Source organism: Equus asinus, chromosome 18 (assembly GCF_041296235.1).
Source record: "Equus asinus isolate D_3611 breed Donkey chromosome 18, EquAss-T2T_v2, whole genome shotgun sequence".
In the NCBI taxonomy this organism is placed as follows: Eukaryota; Metazoa; Chordata; class Mammalia; order Perissodactyla; family Equidae; genus Equus; species Equus asinus.
This window is the reverse complement of record NC_091807.1, coordinates 38,086,402-38,107,053: the sequence shown is the minus strand read 5'-3', so window position 1 is coordinate 38,107,053 and position 20,652 is coordinate 38,086,402. Positions and strand designations below refer to the sequence as shown.

Here is a 20,652-nt window from a genome sequence, read left to right as displayed (position 1 = left end):
ATCTTCCAGGAGCCCTGCCCGCCTCCAGCCTGCAGGCAGCTGAAGGGGTGCTGGGGGGCTGGAGGCCGGGATGGAGCCCAGGCTGACCGGGCAGCAGGGCCCTGAGGAGAGGGGAGGTCCCAGCTGAGGCCTGGGTTCAAAACGCTGAGCACCTGGTGGCTATTTTTACTTGCAGTGACTCACCTAGCCCTGGCTCCCCCCAGCACACACTGTATTAAAGCCTGGGGCCAGAGGGTCTCCAGTTCAGAGGGAGGAGGCAGGTCTGCGAGTAGCGAGGGCTGCCAGGTGGCTTCCGCACCTCCCGGGCTGGCCAGACGAGGATGCAGGCCAGAGCCCCATGCACACTGCTTGCGCTCTGCTCCTGCTGGCCCTGCAGCTGGGACAAGTGTGCTGCCCACCTCCCAGAGGAGGGGGACAGTGCCGCAGAGCTGTGACTCCTGGCACGGGTGCCCCACACCTGAGTTGGCCTTAGGAACCAGTCAGGGAGGCCCAAGAACAGGCCGCCAGGTCCCAGCAAGGGGCACCTCCTCAGGAGGCCCCAAGCTGACTGTGGGGCCTGGGGTGCCCTTCGGAAGTGAAGCCCTGGCCTCTCCTAGAGGCCAGTGGCAGAGTCACCCTGGAGGGGAAAGGCAGGCACAGAGAACCTGCTTCTAACGGCACCACAGACAGAAGCTGGACAAAGGGCAGTGACATTGAATCTAAAAATGAAAGCCAGTGCAGTGTATTAGCCCGGCCAGCAGGCCAGGTGGTTGGTGACAGTCCCACGGCCAGGCTCCCTCTGCTCACGTCCCTTTTCCCACCGCCTGCAGAGGGGACAGAGAGGGCAAGCATGGCTGTGATGCCGTCGGCAGCATGTGGCTGACTAGTAATTTGGGCAGCATGGTTAGGCCTGAAGCATGGCAGGAGGCGGCTGCCAGCTGGCACTGTGGTGACCCCAGGGGTGCCAGTAGACCCGAGAGGACCCCTCCCACAGACCAGTGCCGTGCTCAGAGCCTGGTTTGATTGACGTCCGCACAGACCACTGATGCCCGGAGGCTCCATGGATGAGGCAGCCTGGAGGGCCAGTTGGTCATCCTCGCTGGAGAGCAAATGAGCAGGACAGTCCTTCCCGAGAGCAAATCTTAAGGAAGAAGGGAGGCGGGGGCAGGAGAGGAAGGGGACGGTGGGAAGGGCGCAGGATAGAAGGCCCCGTGAGGAGGACCAGTGGGGGCCCCAGGGACACTGGAGGACCTTCCCAGCCTGAGAACTCATGCAAGATCTGAAAGCTGAGCCTGGAAAGGGTTAACTGGAAATGTGGGAGGTGCTGTCAGGTGTGTGCCAGGCACAGCGCTAAATCCCACAGCTGCAACCACATCCCTTCGCTTACTCAACCGCCTCAAGGGTGGGACGTTGTTATGATCTTCCCATTTCCCAGATGAGCATACGGAGGCCCAGGGAGGTGAAGTGACTTATACAGTGCCCCACGGCAAGTGAGTGTCAGAGCTGAGATGTCAGGCTGTCCCCACTCACCGGAGCTGTGAACTACCCACCACGTCACACCTCCTCCTGTGGGGCAAGCTGAGCCGGACCCATGAGGACGCAGCTCATAGGACCACAGTGCAGCTTAGCATGCGGCCTCCCAGTGCATGGGGCGTACCCTCCTGAAGGAAGACCCAGGACGCGTGGCCACCCAGTGACCCATGACAGACGGGCCTCAGGGAGAAGATGATTCATGACGCGACCCCCCCCCCATGCCATGCTGTTGGGACATGTTGACTGACGGACAGCAAGCGCTCCCAGATACCCAGGAATGCTGGGAGGATGCCAACCATATCATTTCTGCATGAGCCACAGAGAAAATGAGCTCTCTGCATGCCACGCTGCATTGATTTTGCAGGAAGGCAAGAACGTGCTTCTCTGGCTCCCCAGCCCACGGGGCCAGGGGCTCTCGGGGAGGAGAAACCTCCTTCCCCACACACAACTCGGGCATGTGCTGCCTCCCCACGTGGGGGCTGTGGCCCAGGGGCCGTCCTGCAGCTCTGGTGTCAGAAGCCGGTGGTACCTGGGTCACAAGACTCTGTAGGGGACAGGGCCACGTCCCCCGTCAATTAACAGCCTGAGGCCTCCTCATCACTGGGTCCCCGGTGCAGCGGGGCCTTCCCACAGCCGCCCCTCAGCTCCGAAGTGTTGAGCAAACAGTCCCACTGTCTGTCGGGGACACTGCAGAGCCCTTAACTTCTGATGGGGCTTCTGGAGCTTCACAGGGATGCTTAACAAGGATTCGTTGAGAACTCTGGGAAGCTAGCAACACCAGGTGCCTCCTCCTCCTCAGTGTGAGTTCTCTGAGGCTGCCACAACGTTACTACAAGCTTTCAAGCTGGTTCCAAACAACAGACGTCGTTCTCTCACAGTTCTAGAAGTTAGAGTCCAAAATCAAGGCGTTGAAAGGCCCACACTCCCTCTGGGGGTCTGGAGAAGAACATTTCCTTCCTATTCCAGCTTCTGGGGGCTCCAGGTGTTGCCTGGTTTGTGGCTGCGTCGCTCCAGTCTCTGCTGCCATCTGCACGTGGCCTTCCGCCCCATGTCTCCGCGTCATCTCCTCTTCTGTCTCTTCTTAGGATGCTCATTGTTGGATGTAGGGCCCACTCTGATCCAGGATGATCTCACATCTTTACCTTAATTTCATCTACAGAGACCCTTCTTCCAAATAAGGTCATATTCTGAAGTTCTGGGAGGACATATCTTTTGGGGGCTACCATTCAACACACGGCACCATTTGACAAAGATCTGGAATATTCTAATTCCTGGTGCACAGGGCCGTGGCTGGGAAGCCGTGCAGAAGGGCTGGCTGGACCACCTGAAGACTGTCAGATTTGGTCTCAGGTGGGCCCTGGGGGTACACGCTGAGGACCCACCCCCATGGCGCCCGGTGCCTGCCTGGCACTTAGCCCCTGAGCCCAGGCAGGTGGGGCCCTCCAGGTGCAGAGGGCCACTGCCATCTCCATCCCTGAGCGGGCAAGTGATGGGGTGACTCCCAGGCTAGGCAAGCAGGTGTTTTCCAAGTGTGACTCCAGGTGTGACACCCCCAGGGGCTTCCCTGAATTCTCGGGTGGGGGTAGGCTGGGACAGCAAACCAATGCTCGACTGAGCTCAAAGGAGATGACAGAGCTCACCCTCGGACCCAGCTCCCCTGGGGGTCAGAGGGACGCCCGTGCCACAGATGGAGCCCCAAGTCTCATTGAGGCAGAGCCTGCAGGGGCCCTCAACTCGCGAGGGAACTTAATCCCTTCCTTCCACATCAGCCCCTCTGTCTCTGTCTCTGTCTCTCTCAGTTCCCTCTCTCTCCCCCATCTCTCTCTCTGTCTCTCGTGTCTCTATCTCTGTCTCGATGTCTCTCTCCCTTTCTTTATCTCTGCCTCTCTTTATCTCTGTCTCTCTCACCTTCCCATCTTCTCCCCATATGCCCCATCTCTCTTTCTCTGTCTCCTCCCCCCACCCCCACCCCTGCCCCGGATCTGTGACTTCCTGCCTTAAAGCAACACCAAGTAAAATTACATAATATTTGGGCTAATGAAGCAGGTCCGTGTGTTAGCAAGTCACACAGTGGCCGGGCGGTGCCTGGGCCCTGACACAGAGAGTAAGCTCCCACCCGCTTCCCCCTCGGGATCCTCCAGCCTGCTTCCACCCTGAGCTCTGGGCCTGGGGCAGCGAGAAACACCATCCAAAGGAATAGGCCCCCCTGGGGCCCCGTGGTCCATGTGGAATCAGGAGGTGTGGGATGCGGGGGGCTCAGTCCTAGGCCCCCGGTCTCCATGGAGGAACACAGAATAAGGATTTGAATTTCATTTACTTTTTCTGTCTTTTGGAATAAAGTAAATGTTGACCCTAAAAAGCGTAGCCTGGACTTTGCAGGGCGTCACTGCGGCAACTCGGGCCGAGGGGAGGACCTACCTTGCACTAGCGTCCCCTGCTGGTCAATCTGGAACACCGTGCTCGCCAACAGAGGCGGGAGCATGGTGGCCAGCGTGGAGACGCCCACTGGGAACTCGGGGTCCTGCACCGTCAGCCTGAGCTTCACAACCACGCTTCCAGCCTGGAGAGACACGATCTGCACCCTCAGCTTCCCTCTTCTGTGCAAGTCAGACACCGCCGGTGGAAAGGAGTTTTCAACCTAGCCGGGGAGAGGCGACAGCCGCTCAGGTAGAGCAGGGCTTTCCATCAACTTCTTCAAAACTGTTAAGTGGGGCCCTGGGTGTGACTGATGAGTGAGACACAGAATCCATGTGTCCCCGCCATGACCAAGAGGAGGTGCCCAGCAACCAACCGTTCACGGCAGCCAGAGACACCCTCCAGCTCACTGCACCCCACCTGGGCCTCCCCTGGGACAGCTGGGCGGGGCCTGGTCAGTCTTTGTGAGAACTCCCAGTGATCACTGTAATCAGGCTCCCGGTCAGCGGGCATTAGATGCACTGCCTACTCTCGGTGCCCTGAACATCGGTGTGAAGGTGATTTGTGTGAGAGAGACAGACAGACAGACAGACTATTGGATTGACAGATGGATCAATTGATTAACCAAGAGGGGCCACGGAAGAACAATCCCATGGCTGTTTGGAGCTGTACCCTCCTTACTGGGCTTTATCCCCCAGGAAACCCACAGGCAGAGCCAGGTGCTCAGGAACGCCCACGCCCCAGCAAGGGAGACATGAGCCCCGCCTTCCCGCCACTCCATTCCTGCGCACACAAGTAAAATACTACGGAAAGGAGAGGGAATTCTCTAAGAAATTTCAAAAACTGATTCTTCCTGCAGGTGGACGCTGAGAGGCAACCCTCCTTCGATCTCTCATGTCTACACATCTTGCAAGTAGAAGGACTAACTACCCTTTTGTTCCAGAATATCTTTCCAAGATGTTTGTATGATGAACAGCCTTAGGAGAGAGAAAGATAGTGGCCCCCTCCGGAGCAAAGGGCAGACTGGTTCACGTCCGATATAATAAAGATAATGTCTCTTTCTGGGGCAAGCTTTCGGCAGGTTTGTTTGCAGTCTGTTACAAAACACTCAGGTTCCCTAAGCTTGGGGTTCCTCCCACCCATGACTTGCATATCACCCACCCAGGCCATTCCACATCACCCCCGTGGGACTCGGAGACCAGAGGGAAACTGGCACAAAAGTGATGCTCATGCCACCTGCTGTGCTGTGGGTAACAAAGTCCTTTGTTGCTGATCCAGGCAGCTCGTGTCGTCTGCCTGCACCCCTGGAACAGGAACAGGCTAACTTATTAGTTTGCAACAGGGGCAAAATCTTAGACCCTTGACAGTTCTGGATGGTTTAGCAGGTCACTTTTTTCTGCAATTCATCATCCAAGGATAGATAGTATTTGTCACTGACCTGGTTCTGCCAGGTTTCGTGCTGCTGTCTCCCTCTAGCCACATGGAGGAAAGGATGCCCTGATCACTGGCCAATGCTTCCTCAATTTGAAGCTGCTCCAAAGTAGGAAGACAGAACCCCCCCCAAATCCCCCCAATCCCCCAGGTGGAAGGTTAAACAGAAAACCCAGCTGTACCATCAAGTGGTACAGCCCATCTGAATCAAAGGCACGTATTTCAAAGATGTTTTGGCCCCAAATCTAGATTGAGCACCCCCTAAAAGGAGGAGAAAACATTTGAGCAATTACTGCGGGATCTGGGTTGGCCCCTGAAGCCTGTGGTACCATGCCCTTGTGCCACAGCCGCGGAGCAGAGCTCAGCAGGAGAGGCCGGCTGCTGTGGGTTTCTAGCTGAGGACGCCCAAGAAAAGTTCCCTGTGTCTGTGCTCTGGCTTTACCTCGTGGAGCAGTTGTCGAGAAAAGTCCTGGTACTCGGGGCTGCCGCGGTCCAACAGCTTCTCCGTCACGTTGCGGTCTAGGATCCTTACCGTGACTTGGAATACCTGGGCATCTGGGACAGACCATAACTTGTGAACTTATTATTCAAGCTATCCTGGTGGGTTTGCTTGAAGTCCATTACAGAAGATTTGGATTCTCTAAGCTTGGGGCTCCTCAGACCCATGATGTGAGCATCACCCACCCAGGCCATGCCACATCACCCCCAGGGGAATTGGAAGCCAAGTTCACTGAACTTTGGTGATCGAAAGCCACATGCTTTTCTGTCAATGTTTCCATGAAGCCTGTTGTTTGTAGGGGAAATATTTTAAAAGATAGTTTGAGGCATGAGTCTCAGATTGGGGTAGCCAAATGGGGGAAATCAACTACCTCTGTGCCAGGGGAAAGGAAACTCTTAACACAGACACACCCTTTGGCAGTCAGGGTAGGGACATCCATGGAACCAGGTACAAATGTCACACACGGTCCACACCGCAGGACTGGGATTCAACCAGCACGATCCAGCAATCCCTCACACAGTGTGGCCACTGGTTCCTCTGCCCTGTTCACAGCCATGGCCCAGCCAGGTCCTCACGCTGGCCCCACCCAGGCCCCCAACCCTCGAGTGACCGTCTCATCCCGATTTGCCCAGACTTTTGGGGTTTTCACACTGAAAAGACCCTCTGTCCCAGGCCATCAGGTAGAGCTGGTTATCCTATAAAGGAGGCGGCCTTTTCTTTGGGCATAAGCGAAGCTGGAAAGACTGAAGCTGGGACCTGGGAACATACATCCTTCATTACAGAGAATAAAACTAACATCCTGCAGTGACCTGACATTTCTGAACAAATCAGATCATAAAGGGTAGAGACCGTGTCATTGAAGGCCTGTTCATTCCATCCCTCACGAGAGAGACCCCCAGAGGGTCTTTCACACAGCAATTTCTGCACGCTCTGAACCCCCAGACTGGGGACCCAACCTGCTCTGGTCCCTGGACCAGAATGTCTTGGAGCTCCACCGCCCTCCACCGACACTTCCACATCCATCCAGAGGCCAGGCCAGGAGAGAACTCCCACCATCTGTGCCTGACCTGACCGACGTCTACACCATCCAGGTACCGCCGTGACCAGGCAGAGGGGAGGCTGAATCACGGCGCAGGACCAAAGTTGGCCCACGTGGCAGAGTCACAGGGGACATGCCAGCGCTGCCTTCTGGACGCTGGACTTCCCAGTTCATGCCTGAGTCTTGTTTGTTTTGGGAAAAAAAGGTCCTTCGTGGCGCCCTTACAGCGGGCATTGCATTAGCTTTTCAAGTGTACCGTATGGGAAATGAGGCACGCTTCGTGAAGATTTTATGTGATGCTGGGGTCTTTGGTTTGGGGAAGTTATACAGACTCAGCCCTGTGGAATTAAATGTGGCAAAGGTCTTCCAATGTGTGCAAATCGCTGCCCTTTTCTGCTTTGTTACACTTTTTGCCTCCCTCTATTTGACTGCTCTGTGAGTCCTTCACGCTACAGAAAGAGGGGGTGCCACAGAGCCCTCGTCAGGTCAGGGGTCAGAGGAAGCCCCCAACAGGAGGGGATGTTGGTGGCAGGGGGGCCCGTGAGGGCCACGACCGCTGTGGTCCTGCTCCCACGGCCCCTGGGGAAGGGTGGGCCCAGGTCAATGACTACCCCTGCCCTGATTACGGGAAGAACAGTGGTTGGAATCACTGGGGCCAACGGAAATGGGACAGAAAGACAAACTCACAGGTAACGTGTGGATTTTGGGTGAGGGGGCTTACCGGTTCTGACAGTCAGCGCTGCGGTGACATGGGCCCCACACCTCTGGTAGCTGGTCTTCACCCCATAAAGCACCCCGGCCTCCAGCCCGGCCACCTCCAGGGTCATGCCCCGGGTCCTGGCGCTCCTGAGTAGCTCCTCCCCCTTGTAAACCTGCACGTGGAAGGTGTGGCTCTGGGGGGAGTTTAAACTCCAAGATACATGAAAGCTGCTGCTGGTGACGTTGAGGATCATGTGGTCTCTGATGGGAGGGCAATCTGTGAGGGCACAGAGTGAGGAAGATGCAGGAAAGGTCAGAGAGAAGCAACAAAAGCACAAATCAACAGGGGGAACTACACAAATTCAAACGCTTCTGCACAGCAAAGGAAACCATCTACAAGATGAAAAGGCAACCCCCCAAGTGGGAGGAAACATCTGCAAATCCCAGATCTGATAAGGAGCTACTAGGCAAAAGATATACAGAACGAGCACAACTCAGGAGCAAAAACCAAATAATCCGACTCAAAAATGGGGGAAGAACTTGAATAGATGTTTCTTGAAAGAAGACATACAAACGGCCGACAGGCACATGAAAAGGTGCTCTAACACCACTAATCATCAGGGAAATGCAAATCAAAACCACAGGGAGATTCTAACACCTGTTACAATGGCTGCTATCAAAAAGACAAGAGATAGCAAGTGTTGGCGAGGATGCGGAGAGATGGGAACACTTGTGCACTGTGGGTGGGAGAGCAAACTGGTGCAGCCACCAGAGAAAATAGTCCAGAGGTTCCTCAAAAAGTTAAAAACAGAACTACCACATGATCTGAGAATTCCTCTTCTGGGTTGATATCCAGAGGAAACGAGATCACTCTTTCAAAGAGACTTGTGCACTCCCAGGTTCATTGCGGCGTTATTTACAATAGTCAAGATATGGAAACAACCTGAGTTGTTTTGCAGCTGTGGCCATTGCGATGTGTTATGGGCTGAACTGTGTTCCCCCAAAATTCGTACGTCGGAGTCCTAACCCCAGCCCCTGAGAGTGTGTCTGCATTTGCAGATGGGTCTTTAAAGAAGTAATTACATTAAGGTGAACTCCACAGGTGGGCCGTCAGCCCATCTGCCTGGTGTCCTTGTAAGAAGAGGAGACGAGGACACGGACACACGCAGAGGGACCGCCGTGTGAGGACACAGGGAGAAGATGCCATCTACACTTTCTACACCCCAAGGGCTGAGGCCTCCGGGGACCCAGCCCCGCCCACACTTGGCTCTCAGACTTGCAGCCTCCAGAGCTGCCAGAAGATAACTTTCTGGTGTTTAAGCCGTCCAGCCGGTGCTACTCTGTTGTGGCAGCCTGAGCAGATTAACACGTGGTGTGGTGTTTCTGTGCTGCGTTTATAAATATTGCCTCGACGCGATGTCAGAGGGCCCCGGGCTGTCCTGCTTCGCTTGATCTTCCGTACAAGCACTTCTCCTGTCGGCTAATTCATCACTCGGAAACAATGGCTCCCTCGGGGAAGCAGGGCCAGGAGTCAGGCTGAGGCTGTTTATGTTTTCACATCGAAATCTATGCCTCAGGGAGCAGGACTCTAGCATAACAACCAATATATATTCTAATAGTTGAATAGAATTAAATCTCTTTTTTGGGAGAAAAATTCTGGCTCACAGCAGGCACCTGGGCAACATGAATTACATAAAAAAGTAGAGTGGCCCTCTATCCCGGCACCATAATTTTTCCATCAGAATTTGAGTTGTATAAGAAACAAGCCACGAGATTTTTTTTAATCTTCTGCAAAACCATAGTAAAGAAAAAAGAATTAAAAAATGTCTGAGGTTTCCCAAAGCCCCTCATGTAAGGATTCATAGGATATATGCTTTCTAGTATCATGAAAAAAATTCTGTCTTTCCAGACAAATGTGTATGCTTTCTTCCAGTAAAACGTAAAAACCGATACAATTCAACCCATTTCCCTTTTTGCCTTGGCCGCAAGAGGCTCCTAATTCCTGGAATTTGTAAATGTGAAATTATTTGGAAAAACAGTCTTTGAAGGTATGATGAAGTTAAGGATCTCGAGATGAGAATATCGTGGATTATCCAGGTTAGGCCTAAATGGAATCACAAATATCCTTATAAGAGAGACTCAGAAGATTTGACACACACACATACACAGAGGAGAAGGCAAGGGGAAGACGGAGCAGAGAGAGAACTGAAGATGTTGCCCTTGAAGATGCAGATGATGCGGCCACAAACCAAGGAATGCATGCAGCCACCGGAAAGCAGGAGAGGCAAGCACACATTCTCCTCCCGAGGCTGGGAAGGAACGGGGCCCTGCTGACTCCTGGATTGGGGCCCAGCGATAACAGGTTCGAACTTCGGCCCTCCAGGACTGGGAGAGAATAGATTTCTGCTGTTTTAAACCAAGTTTGTGCCGTTTGTTACAGCAGCCCTAGGAAATGGTTCGACCTTACTACTCCCCTTCAACTAGATTTCAAGGCGGCTGCTGGCTGAACAGCACAATTGGTCGTAAAGTCGTCTGGGCTGCTGCAAAGCCAGCCGGCTTCTAACACAGGACAGCTAATCCCTCTTCTGCAGGACAGAGCTGGAGACATTTGAAACTGCAAACTGACTCTCTGTCTTCCTCCTAACCTGGATTTTAGCTCTTCGTCAGCCAGGACACCTTCTTCTGCTTGCCCTTCAGCTTCTCAACATTCCTCTTAAAGTGGCCCTAGAAAGTAACACTCAATTCTGGACTCTCTGTGTGACCCGCAGCCACTGCTCCTCTGGGGCCCTCTCCATCCCGCAGCATGAGCTAAATCCAGGACGTGACTTTTGTCTCAGTGAAGCACCTGGGACTCCCCGTGTCTGTGAGTCTGGGCCCCAGTTTCTCGGGCAGCCCTGACCCCACACTGGTGGAGCAGGAAGGCTGTGCTCCCCCACGAGCTCTCCAGGCCAGGCGCCGCTCCTTTTCTCCCCTCGGGCTCCTCAGCCTGACACCTGACCCTTGTAAAGGGAGAAGTGCTGAGGATTCGAGCCAAGATTCTGAGCATTCAGTTGTTGAAAATCTGATTGGAGATGAGGAATGAACTTGAGCGGCTACTTCCTGCCGGCCCTGTCCTCGCCGAGCCACAAGTTCAGGAGACGTTTCTTTATGGGGCTGAAGAGCTATTAGGTTCCAGCCGGGAAGGGGACCGTGTTGAAGAGAGTTAGGATGACCCCTGAAGACACTTCCACTCCATCTTAAAAGCAGAGTGTGTTCCTGGAACTTTAAGAGTGAACCGTGCAATATTCCTTACTGGTTTTGCTTTGTGCAAGAATCCAGCTGCCCTGTGTGTCATTAACTGGGTGACTAATTTCACAAGAAAAGCCTCTGAAATTTGGGCTGTATTTTCCACCGTCTTCTAGCTCTCTGCTATTCCAGCAGATGCTCATTTATATTAGCTTCTAAATTTAAAACACATGCTGTTTCCCTTAGCACAATGCCATGGAATTCACTCTCAATTTCTAGTCTGGGAACACTGATTTATCTTTCCTGCCCTATTAGAAGTGACATCAGGGTGGCACAGCTTTCCCGAGGATGTTAACTGTCCGGCCACCCTTTATCTTGAAGGAATCTTGCAACTCCTCGTGGCAGAGTGGGCTGACAACATTCCTAACTGTAAATAGGGTCGAATGTGTTTTCAGATTACGGACCAGCGTATTTTCCATAACCGTATTCCAACTTTCTATTCTCATTGATGGGCCTGGACCCTCCCCCTGAAGGCCCCCGTCCAGGAGACCTGGGATGGTTGTCAGGGGCTTCTGTGCAAAGCTTGTGGGCGCCTGTTCACTTGGAGGATGGAGCATACTTCTATCAGACTCTCAAAGTCATGAGGCCAGTAGAGGAGCGTTTTGTTGCCAGAGGTGGGGCTGGTAGGCTCATTTTTTTTAAACATCCAGAGACCCTAGGAATAGCCACCACTGAAACTTCCCTTTTCATTGACCGATAACAAATATTTGTTCAGTGCTGACCATTTGCCAAGATCAATGACTCATTGGCAGTGCCCAGGGGACAAGGCCTGTCCCTCATGCTTCATCCTGGGGGAGGCAGAACATTCCAGTGGGCGATGACTGCCTGTGGGCCCTTCCTGGTCCTCCAGTGGTGCTGGGAACCAGCCCTCCACCCGTCGCCCGCAGTAGTGAGAAGAGTCAGTAAATAAGAACCTGAGACTTATTACCCTGGTTGGGTGCTGGATCACCAGAGAAAAAGTTCCACTGCTCCAGAAATCTAATCAACTCTTGATTCTATGCACAGCTGAAGGAGGATGGGGCGTGACCACTGGGCCGCACAGCCCCGTGACAGATGGCAGCCTCTGGAGGATGCAGCGTGGTGGCTGAGGAATGGGAGTAGATCGCCCAAAGTCGCAGTGGTGCCCCCAGCCACGAGCTGCTGGGGAAGGTGGCTCAGGCCAAGGGTCTGGGGCTAACTAACAGCGTGGACCCAGTTCATCTATACAGAACCAGCTTTGGGACCTTGTGCACCTATATTATCTTCCTTTGCCTCCACTTTCTCTTCTGAAAAATGAGCACAATAAGGGCAGCTGCCTCCTGGGTGGCTCTAAGGATTAAATGAGCTGGTACCATAAAGTGTTTAGAACCGAGCCTGGTGAGGTAAGTGCTAATAAGTTTTTGGCTGTTTTATTATTGTGAACTCATGGAGGGCCGTCACTGTTATGTTCCTTTAGAGGGGCAAGGACACATGCATTAAATTAGTAGTTCAAACTCGGTTAGAACAACATTCTCCATAACACTTCGCAACATTAGTGAAAGTTCTGGTTTTCACAGCACAATTGTTGGACGCGACCTAAACGCCCCCCAGGAGGGAAAGAGCTGAGAGCATTACGTCATTGCTGCAGAATACCGTTATTACTCAACCATTGAAAGTCCTAATTATGAAGACCAGGTTGCTTCTTGGAAACCTTTATATGACATAATGGTGAGCAAAGAGGGCAGAGGACAAAATTGCATGTATAGCAGGATTTAAATCGGGTAAAAACCTGGACGGGGACAAGGAAAAATAAAACAATTTGCTGGGGTGCTGAGATCGGGGGTGGCTTATCCTCCCGCTGTCGTTTGTGGTCTCAGTGATAAAGCGGATTCTGGAATAAGCAGAGAACGTGTTCGCGGCCGAATGGAATAGGCTGTATCTGCGTCTCAGCTGAGCTGTGTGACAGAACGTGCTGAGTCCGCCAGACTTCTGTCTGCAGCCTCCTCTCCTGCCAGCCCCTGCCTGTAGTCTGCAAGCAGTTGTCCTGGGGGGCCTGGCGTCTGCCTGTCAGATGCACCATCCCCACCATGCCCACCGTCCCGCCACCCCTGCCTGCTCCCAGAGACCTGCCCGAACAGTTGTCTCCCTGTGCCTGTCTTGCCCCAAGTCAGTTAGCTTGGGATCAGCTGCTACACATCATAGGCAAGCCCACACAACCGGCTCCACCCCGTCAGGTGTGCCCCTCATGTAGAGAATGCCTGTGGTACCTCAGACCCAGGCTCCTTCACCATCTTTGCTCCTCCACCCTAGTGTCTGCGCCTAATCCTCAAGGTCATCACAAGGCTCAGACAGCCAATGGAGCCTCAACCATCACAGGCCCGTGCCCAGCCTGGTCTCAGCAGGGCCTGTAACCCTTAAGCAGTCGTCCCGACTCTCGTGGAAACTTCTGCTGTATCTCATTGGCTAAGGTGAGTCACAGGAGCACCCTACCTGCAAGGCAGGTGGCGAAAGGTAATCTTTTTAGCTGGGCACATTTCCACACAAAACTCAATCCAGGTCTGTCACTGAGGAAGGAGTCTGCCTCGACTCCTCTCATCTACTCTCCACCCAGCAGCAGAGTGCCCCTGGCACAGGGGCGTCAGCTCACACCGCCTACTGCCGGTGGCCGTCCAGAGCTCCCAGGTGACTCACAGCACCATCCCCCAAACGTCCTCACTGCTCACCACCTGCTGCTGAGGCCACGAAGAGAGGGGAACACGCCTCGTGGAGGAGCAGAACGCCACTCGTGCAGTAGGAAGGAGGTTTGGGGAAGAAAGCAGTCACATCTGAATCTGAATCTGTGGGTGCCTGTACGTTAGGGGTTCTTCACCTGGATAGGGGACGGAGCAGACGTCAGGGTTCCAAAAATTGAGATGAGAAAAACGATCTTTATTTTCACTGACCTCTAAGTAAAACGTAGCCTTTCCTTCGGTTGTGACTTTGGTACCCACAGAAGGTCTCGTATCACAGGACAACGTGGCACATCTCAAAGTGTCACCTGTGCTCATCACTCCCATTGCTAAATGCTGTGATTTGATAAATGAATGAAGGTGCACGTGGATTACAAGTCTGGGTTCTCCCAGAAGCAGGTTCTGAGATGAGGGTTCCAAAGCAGGCGGCTTGTTTGGGAAATTTGGGCAGAAGAGGGTGACACAGGGAGAGGAAGGTGACTCTGAGGGGTATGCTATTCAGATGGTGCCAGAGTGGGCGACAGGAGCTGGACCCCTCAGAAAACTTTGGGATGTGATGCCTCACCCACCTCCCCTCCCCCAACGGGCGAGGGAGTGAGGGCTGGGGGGCACAGAGCTGCCAGCTCCAGTGATGGGCAGTCGACCAGAGAGGGTGGGAGGAGACAGTGTGGCTACCGATGGCTGTGTCACCCATTGGGGGTTGTAAGGTTTTGATGACTGAATCTCAGTCTGGCGATTTGCTCTGTTGTCCTGTGTGTTCTGCGCTCTTGGCAACATTCCATGGGGAGACCCACTGGCTTCACCAGATACTCAAGGGATCAGGCACCACTAAAGGGACGGGCCTGCCCCCGAGCCAACTGTGGTTCATAGACAACCCAGAAGAGGGGACATTGCAGTGGGGACCACCGGATGCTAATCAGCAGATCCAGCCCGTGGGAAAGTCTGCTGAGCAAAGGGGAGCCAGACCCTCCAAGAACTATAGGAGGAAACGGAGAGATGGAGGCGGAGCCTCCAGATTCCAAAATTAAGTAACTTAAGTGACATCCCCACGACTTGTTGGGTGTGACGTAAATTGCAAGTCAGACAAACGTTAAAAATCTATGATAATGATGTGACAACTAGAAATTTCAACAGACTGGATGTTTGAGGACATGAAGGAACTATGGTTTTGGTTTTTTAAGGATGATATGATATGGTGCTGTGGGTTTTTTAAAACATCGCTTTCTTATTATCTCTTAGAGGTGCATTCTGGAATACTGACTGAGGAAGGGATATGATGAAGGGATCTCAAAATAATGGTGCTGGGGGAGGGGAGAGCGCTGGGGACAGCGATAAAGCCAGGCGGGCCGGAGGGATCTTCCTATTATTCATTACACTCTTCTCTCTGTGTTCATATTTGTCTGCAATTTTCTAGAGTAGAAAGTTAAAAATCCCCGTGGCCTTACCACGTCTGCACATGTGGGCCCTGCCTGTTGGCCCCTCGTCTCTGACCCCCTCCTCTCTGCTCCATCCCCCCCAGCCTCCCTGTTCAGTTCCTGGGTTCCACCCAGCACGTGCCACCGAGGGGGTCTTGACCTGACTCTTTATACTAGATGCCTGTGGCTGCTGTAACCAATTATCACAAATTTAGTGGCTTAAAACAGGAGAAATTTACTCTCACGGTTCTGGTGGCCAGAAGTCTAAAACCGACGTGTTGGCAGGACTGCATTCCTTCTGGAGGGTCCAGGGGAGAACCCATTTCCTTCCTTTTCCAGTCTCTAGAGCGCCTGTCTTCCCTGGCTGGCGGTTCCTTCTCCACCTTCTCAGACGGTGGTGTGGCATCTTCTTCCGTGTCTGCTTCCCCGGTCACATCTTCTCTCTCTGACTCTGACCCTCCCGCCTCCCTCTTTGAAGGACCCTTGTGATGACTTTGAGCCCACCTGCATTACCCAGGATCATCTCCCATCTCTAGATCTTTAGCCTAACTCCATCTGCAGAGTCCCTTTAGCTGTGTAAAGAATCCCAGTTACAGCAATACCTGGAGCATAGGAGGTGCTCGTTAAAATGTGTCGCATGAGTGAATGAATGAATGAATGAACCCTACCCTGACCCTCGCCGCCCCATCCATGCAAGCTGAAGGTTCCACCTGCTCCTTCCTCTTCCGCTCCCCGTCCCAGCTGCCAGCCAGGAGCCTGCACCTGTGGCCCCACCCGCCTGGAGACAGCCCTGCAGGCTGCAGGCACCGTGCCTTCCCTGAGCCACTCTCGGGCCACGGGAGCAGCTGCAGATGACCATCATCTCCAGCTGGGGAAGCCTTGCAGGGCGGGGGAGAAGAGATGTCCAAGGGCAGCTTCCCAGGGGAGAGAAGGCTTGAACTGGGTCCCAGAGCTGCAGAAATTATCCAGGATCTCTCCCATCGCACACAAATATGCTTTGACATCACCCGTCTTTTAAAAAGAGCCACCTGGGCATCCACACCTCCTCCAGGTTCTGCTTGACTTCTCTGAGCCTCTTCGTAGTAAATGTCTGTACAGGATTGCCTGTTCTTGACTCCCGGCTGCTGCCTTTCATACTCTTCTTCCTGCCTCACTCTGTCTCCTTTGCAATCCCCTCCTCCTGTACTGATTCTAAATATTGGGGTTCCTCGGCCCTGGGCCCTTCTCTCAGCCTTGCCCGTAGTTTAAATGTCACCTGGACACTGACAACTCCTGATTTACGTAGGCAACCCAGCCCCTGAGTTCCAGCACTAAATACCCGACTGAGTCAGCATCCTGGCGTCTCCACTCAACTTCAACTCCGTCTCAGTTTAAACCACTATTGTCAAAAATAGTAAAAACAGGGCCAGCCCCATGGCCGAATGGTTAAGTTCACACGCTCTACTTTGGCGGCCCGGGGTTTCACTGGTTCGGATCCTGGGCGCAGACCTAGTGCCACTCATCAGGCCATGCTGGGGCAGCGTCCCACATGGCACAACCAGAGGGAGCTTCAGCTAGAACATACAACTATATGCTGGGGGGCTTTGGGAGAAGAGGAAGAAGAAGGAAAACAAAGACGCTTGGCAACAGATGTTAGCTCAGGTGCCAATCTTTAAAATAACAATAATAATAATCCTGGTCTCCCCCAAGTCATTCAGGAATCACTGTCTAGTCAACTGTCCAACCAAGACACGTGCATGCTGCCATATGTCCCCCTTCCTCTCCTGCGTCTAATTAACTGGTAACCCCAGGGACAGTCCAGGGTACTCCTGTGGCCCCAGTGTTAGTATTAGTCACCTCCCTTTCACTCTCAAAGGGGTCCAGATTTAGACAATAAATTATTCAGGCATCCCCCTTACACACCATGCCTGACAGGCATCTGGCGTGTTCTCTACCGAGTTTCCAAGCGCAAAGGTACCATCTATTCATACGTGTTTCCATTACCAGCATCCAGCACAGTGAATGGCACAGAAATCAACATCGGTTAAATCAAAAAATGAATGCAGGGGTCAGCCCAGTGGCCGAGTGGTTAAGTTCGCATACTCCACTTTGGTGGCCCTGACGTTCACCGGTTTGGATCCTGGGCACAGACCTAGCACACCGCTCATCAAGCCGTGCTGCGGTGGCATTCCACATAGAAGAAGCAGAAGAAGGACTTACAGCCAGGATACACAACTATGCACTGGGGCTTTGGACAGGGGGAAAAAAAGGAAAGAAAAAAGAGGAAGATGGGCAACAGATTTTAGCTCAGGGCCAATCTTCCTCGAAAAAGAAAAAACAAAGCTTGTGAGTTCAGAGATAAAGGCAAGTGAAGTGCATTTAAAAAAAATACAGGAATAGCATGCCTTGAGATCAAGGATGTTCAAAAGAACTAAATGACTCTTGTCTGCCCATGAGCCAGTGGTACCCTCTTTGCAAGAAGAGAGGATCTCTGTGGACCCTCTGGCCTGGAAAGTTCCTTAAGCCATTCCTATGCCATCTGGGAGAGCCCACTCGCTTACCTTCACACGTGCGGTTCAGCCTCTGGGGAGACGAGATCGGTGACTCCGGGTGACAGAGGCACTGGTATGAGCCCTCCACGTTTAAACACAGCTCCCTTCCAGAGCAGGCATTGAGTTCGTCGTAGAAACATTCATTTGTGTCTATTGAAAAGGAGAAGAGTTGAGTCGTAACCTCTTGGTCATTCTCATTAACCTCCAAACGTGTGTCACATGAGCTGAGGACCGGGCAGTGGTCCTCAGGGCCCTCTTGAAGCCCTGTCTTAGAGAGCCTGCAGACACACTGGCCTCCTTCCTTCGAGCAGCCGGCCCCCGTTCCAGGGCGTGTGGCACCCTCGCTAGCAGCCGTCATGCATGCTTGGGCAGCTGCTGTTGCCAGAGCAAACTGCTTTGGGGCTGCACTGAGTCCGAAGGGTCATGAAACGCTGGAGTCCAAACATCCCACTCAAGAATTCATCTTGAGGATGGGCAGTTTTCTGGACTGAGAAAGAGAACAGGGCAGCCCCGATGTCAGAAGTGGCCTGACGTTCCTAGCGGGGCCCTGTTACTCTCCCATCAGACACAAACAAGCTCAAAGAATGCCACTCAGGCCAGGCTCCTCCAAGACCAGGAGAAAGTGAGACAAAGCAAAGCCACTTCATGTTTTCATCTAAGCCAGACGGAAAAAAGACCACCATGTCACCCACAAAATACTACTCCCCTCTCTTGGCTAAAATGAGTGACTATTAGATCTCTGCCACTTATAGCTTATCTTCATGCTAGTGTCCCCTCCCTCTAGATAAAATTCATTGAGATACCCAATCACAGAATTGCGCTTGCTTTCTGACAGCATCCAATCTGGAACAAAGCCCCCTTCCTTAGACCCTCCCCCAAACCGCCCCCTCAAGGCGTCATCCCCCAACAGATTCTCTCCAGCGCCCTCCCACTGAGCCGACCCGCCTTCCTGAGTGTGCCTTCCCCCACTGTGTTCAGTCATACACCCAACGTGTTCCCCTCCGGGCAAGCTCCTGTGCTCTCCGGACAAACGGCCTTGGCAGAACAGACAAGGCACGCTCTGCGCTTGCTGCCACCACGCAGTTTGGTCTTCGAGCCCATTTGTGGATTTTGCAGGGAATTAAATGCAGTCACTAGAGCTTTCACGGGCTCCAGACCCCGACATCACTGTGTGTGACCTTCAGTGTCATAGGAGGAGTTTCCCCAGCAAAGCAGCCATCCCCATCCCTGCCCAGGGAGCAGCTGCCTCCAGCTGTGGGAAAGAAAGTTCTCCTGGGGGCCAGCCCTCTGCTCATACACTGTCCACAGCCGCTCTTGTACCACATGGCAGAGCCGAGCAGCTGAGACAGAGGCCGTGCGGCCCACAGCCAAAAGTGTTTACTGCCTGGCCCTTTTCAGAAGAAGTTTGCTGACACCTGACATGGACAAAAAAGAAGAAGAAGAAGAAAGAGAAGAAGGAGGAAGAGGAGGAGGAGGGGGAGGAGGAGAAGAATAAGAAGAAAGACCAGGTAATTTCTTCTAGAAACAAGGCCACATCTGTGTGCTTTACGAAGTTCAACTTGGTACAATTCTGCTGTCTAGGTACAAGAATGTTCTTGGAGAGGGTGGGAAAGAGGCAAGAGGGAAATTTGGGAACCCAAGGGTTGGAGAAACAAGGCCTTGAGTTGCTCTGGGCTCCATTCTCCAGCGCCTGCCTGGATGGCAGGGGCAGGAGACGGCGTGGAGGAGACCCAGAAGGGAGGTGGGGGGCATGGTGAAGTTAGAGCAAAATCACTTCTCAAAATCTCTGCTTCAGAACTTGGAGTTTCAACCCGGTTTGAGCCAGAATGAGCTGTAGATGGGGCAGTCCACCCCTCGCCTGCTGGATAGTCGCCCTACTCCTGCAGCCCCCGCCCCAAGGGGAGGACCCCGGAGAAGGACTACCTTGCACCTGGATGCTGATCACTTCGTAGACGCGCCTCACGATGCCGTCCAACATGGCGGACACATTGGCCACCGGCACCGGCCGCGGCAGGCCCAGCAGCAGCCAAGACACTGTGGTCGAGGTGTCCCCACCAGCCGACCACAGGTGGTGGACAGCAGAGTCCATCGGCCACAGGGCACTGGTGACCTGTGAAGCCAGAGTCAGAGGGTCATGCAATGTGAGGGCGTCCCCATGGGACAGACGGGGAAACTGAGGCCCGGAGAAGTTAAAACCAATTACACACACACACACGCCACTCTGCTCTGCAGAAAAGAACTGCTACAATATTTTCACGTCTGTCGTCATCCCCATAGTCCTGCAGACCAGATTATAAATACTTCTGCAACACCGGTTGTCATGAATTGAATTGTCTCCCCACCCCGCCAAAAAAAATTCCTGTGTTGAAGTCCTCACCCCCAGTAGCTCAGAATGTGCCCTTATCTGGAAATAGGGTCATTGCAGATGTAATTAGCCAAGATGAGGTCATCAGGGTGGGCCTTTGTCCAGGATGACTGGTGTCCAGAGAAGAAATTTGGGTACAAGAGACAGACAGTGATAGAAGGAAATGATGCGAGGACACGGGGAGAAGACAGACGCCTATGAGCCAAAGAGAGAGGCCTGGAACAGACCCTTCGCTCACTGCCCTGGGAGAACCAGCCCTGCCCACACCTTGACCGCAGACGGTCAGCGGTCAGCAGACTCCAGAACTAAAGACAATAAACATCTGTCGTGAAGAGCCCCGGCCTGTGGTGCTTTGTTACAGAGGCCCAGGAAAAGTCACTGGTCAACCCCAGGGTCCCCCCGTCCCCACCCTCACAGCTGACGCGGAGAATTAGATCTGGAATTAGAGAAACAGACGGTGAAGCCACGGCCTCACGTTGTACACATCTGGTTCTTTTTTGAGGTTTAATGATCCCTTCTCTCGTTTCGTATGCATTCTTTTTGCTCCAGCTGAATATCTCGAAGTCTCAAGATATCATTTGCCTGGAGCAGCCAGGCAGGTCTACCTGACCGCCTGGGCGGAAGAGCATCCCAGAGCAGGCTTGGCCGGCAAACCCCAAGTCTCCACGGGGAACCAGAAAGGGGGTTGGCAGGGGTCCTCCTCGGCAGACGCGAACCCCTTCACAGGAGGAGAAACAGGTCGTCCGTAATTCAGGAGGAGGACAGAGACCAACC

The 20,652-nt window shown here is 53.3% G+C and overlaps 1 protein-coding gene across 4 annotated transcripts in view; it reads right to left on the bottom strand.

The window, feature by feature from the left end:
* The window catches only part of UMODL1 (uromodulin like 1), a 93,478-nt gene that overhangs the window by 27,903 nt on the left and 44,923 nt on the right, over positions 1–20,652 (bottom strand). For 3 of the 4 annotated variants that reach the window (XM_070488928.1, XM_070488927.1, XM_070488926.1), the window contains exons 6-10: positions 19,437–19,623; positions 17,523–17,663; positions 7,618–7,872; positions 5,801–5,913; positions 3,931–4,150 (exon numbers count right to left, since the gene is read on the bottom strand). In XM_070488928.1, coding sequence (XP_070345029.1) covers positions 3,931–4,150; positions 5,801–5,913; positions 7,618–7,872; positions 17,523–17,663; positions 19,437–19,623 — 916 coding nt within the window. Of the gene's footprint in view, positions 1–3,930; positions 4,151–5,800; positions 5,914–7,617; positions 7,873–17,522; positions 18,214–19,436; positions 19,624–20,652 lie in introns of those variants that run through there. The other variant, XM_070488929.1, reaches the window with a different exon arrangement.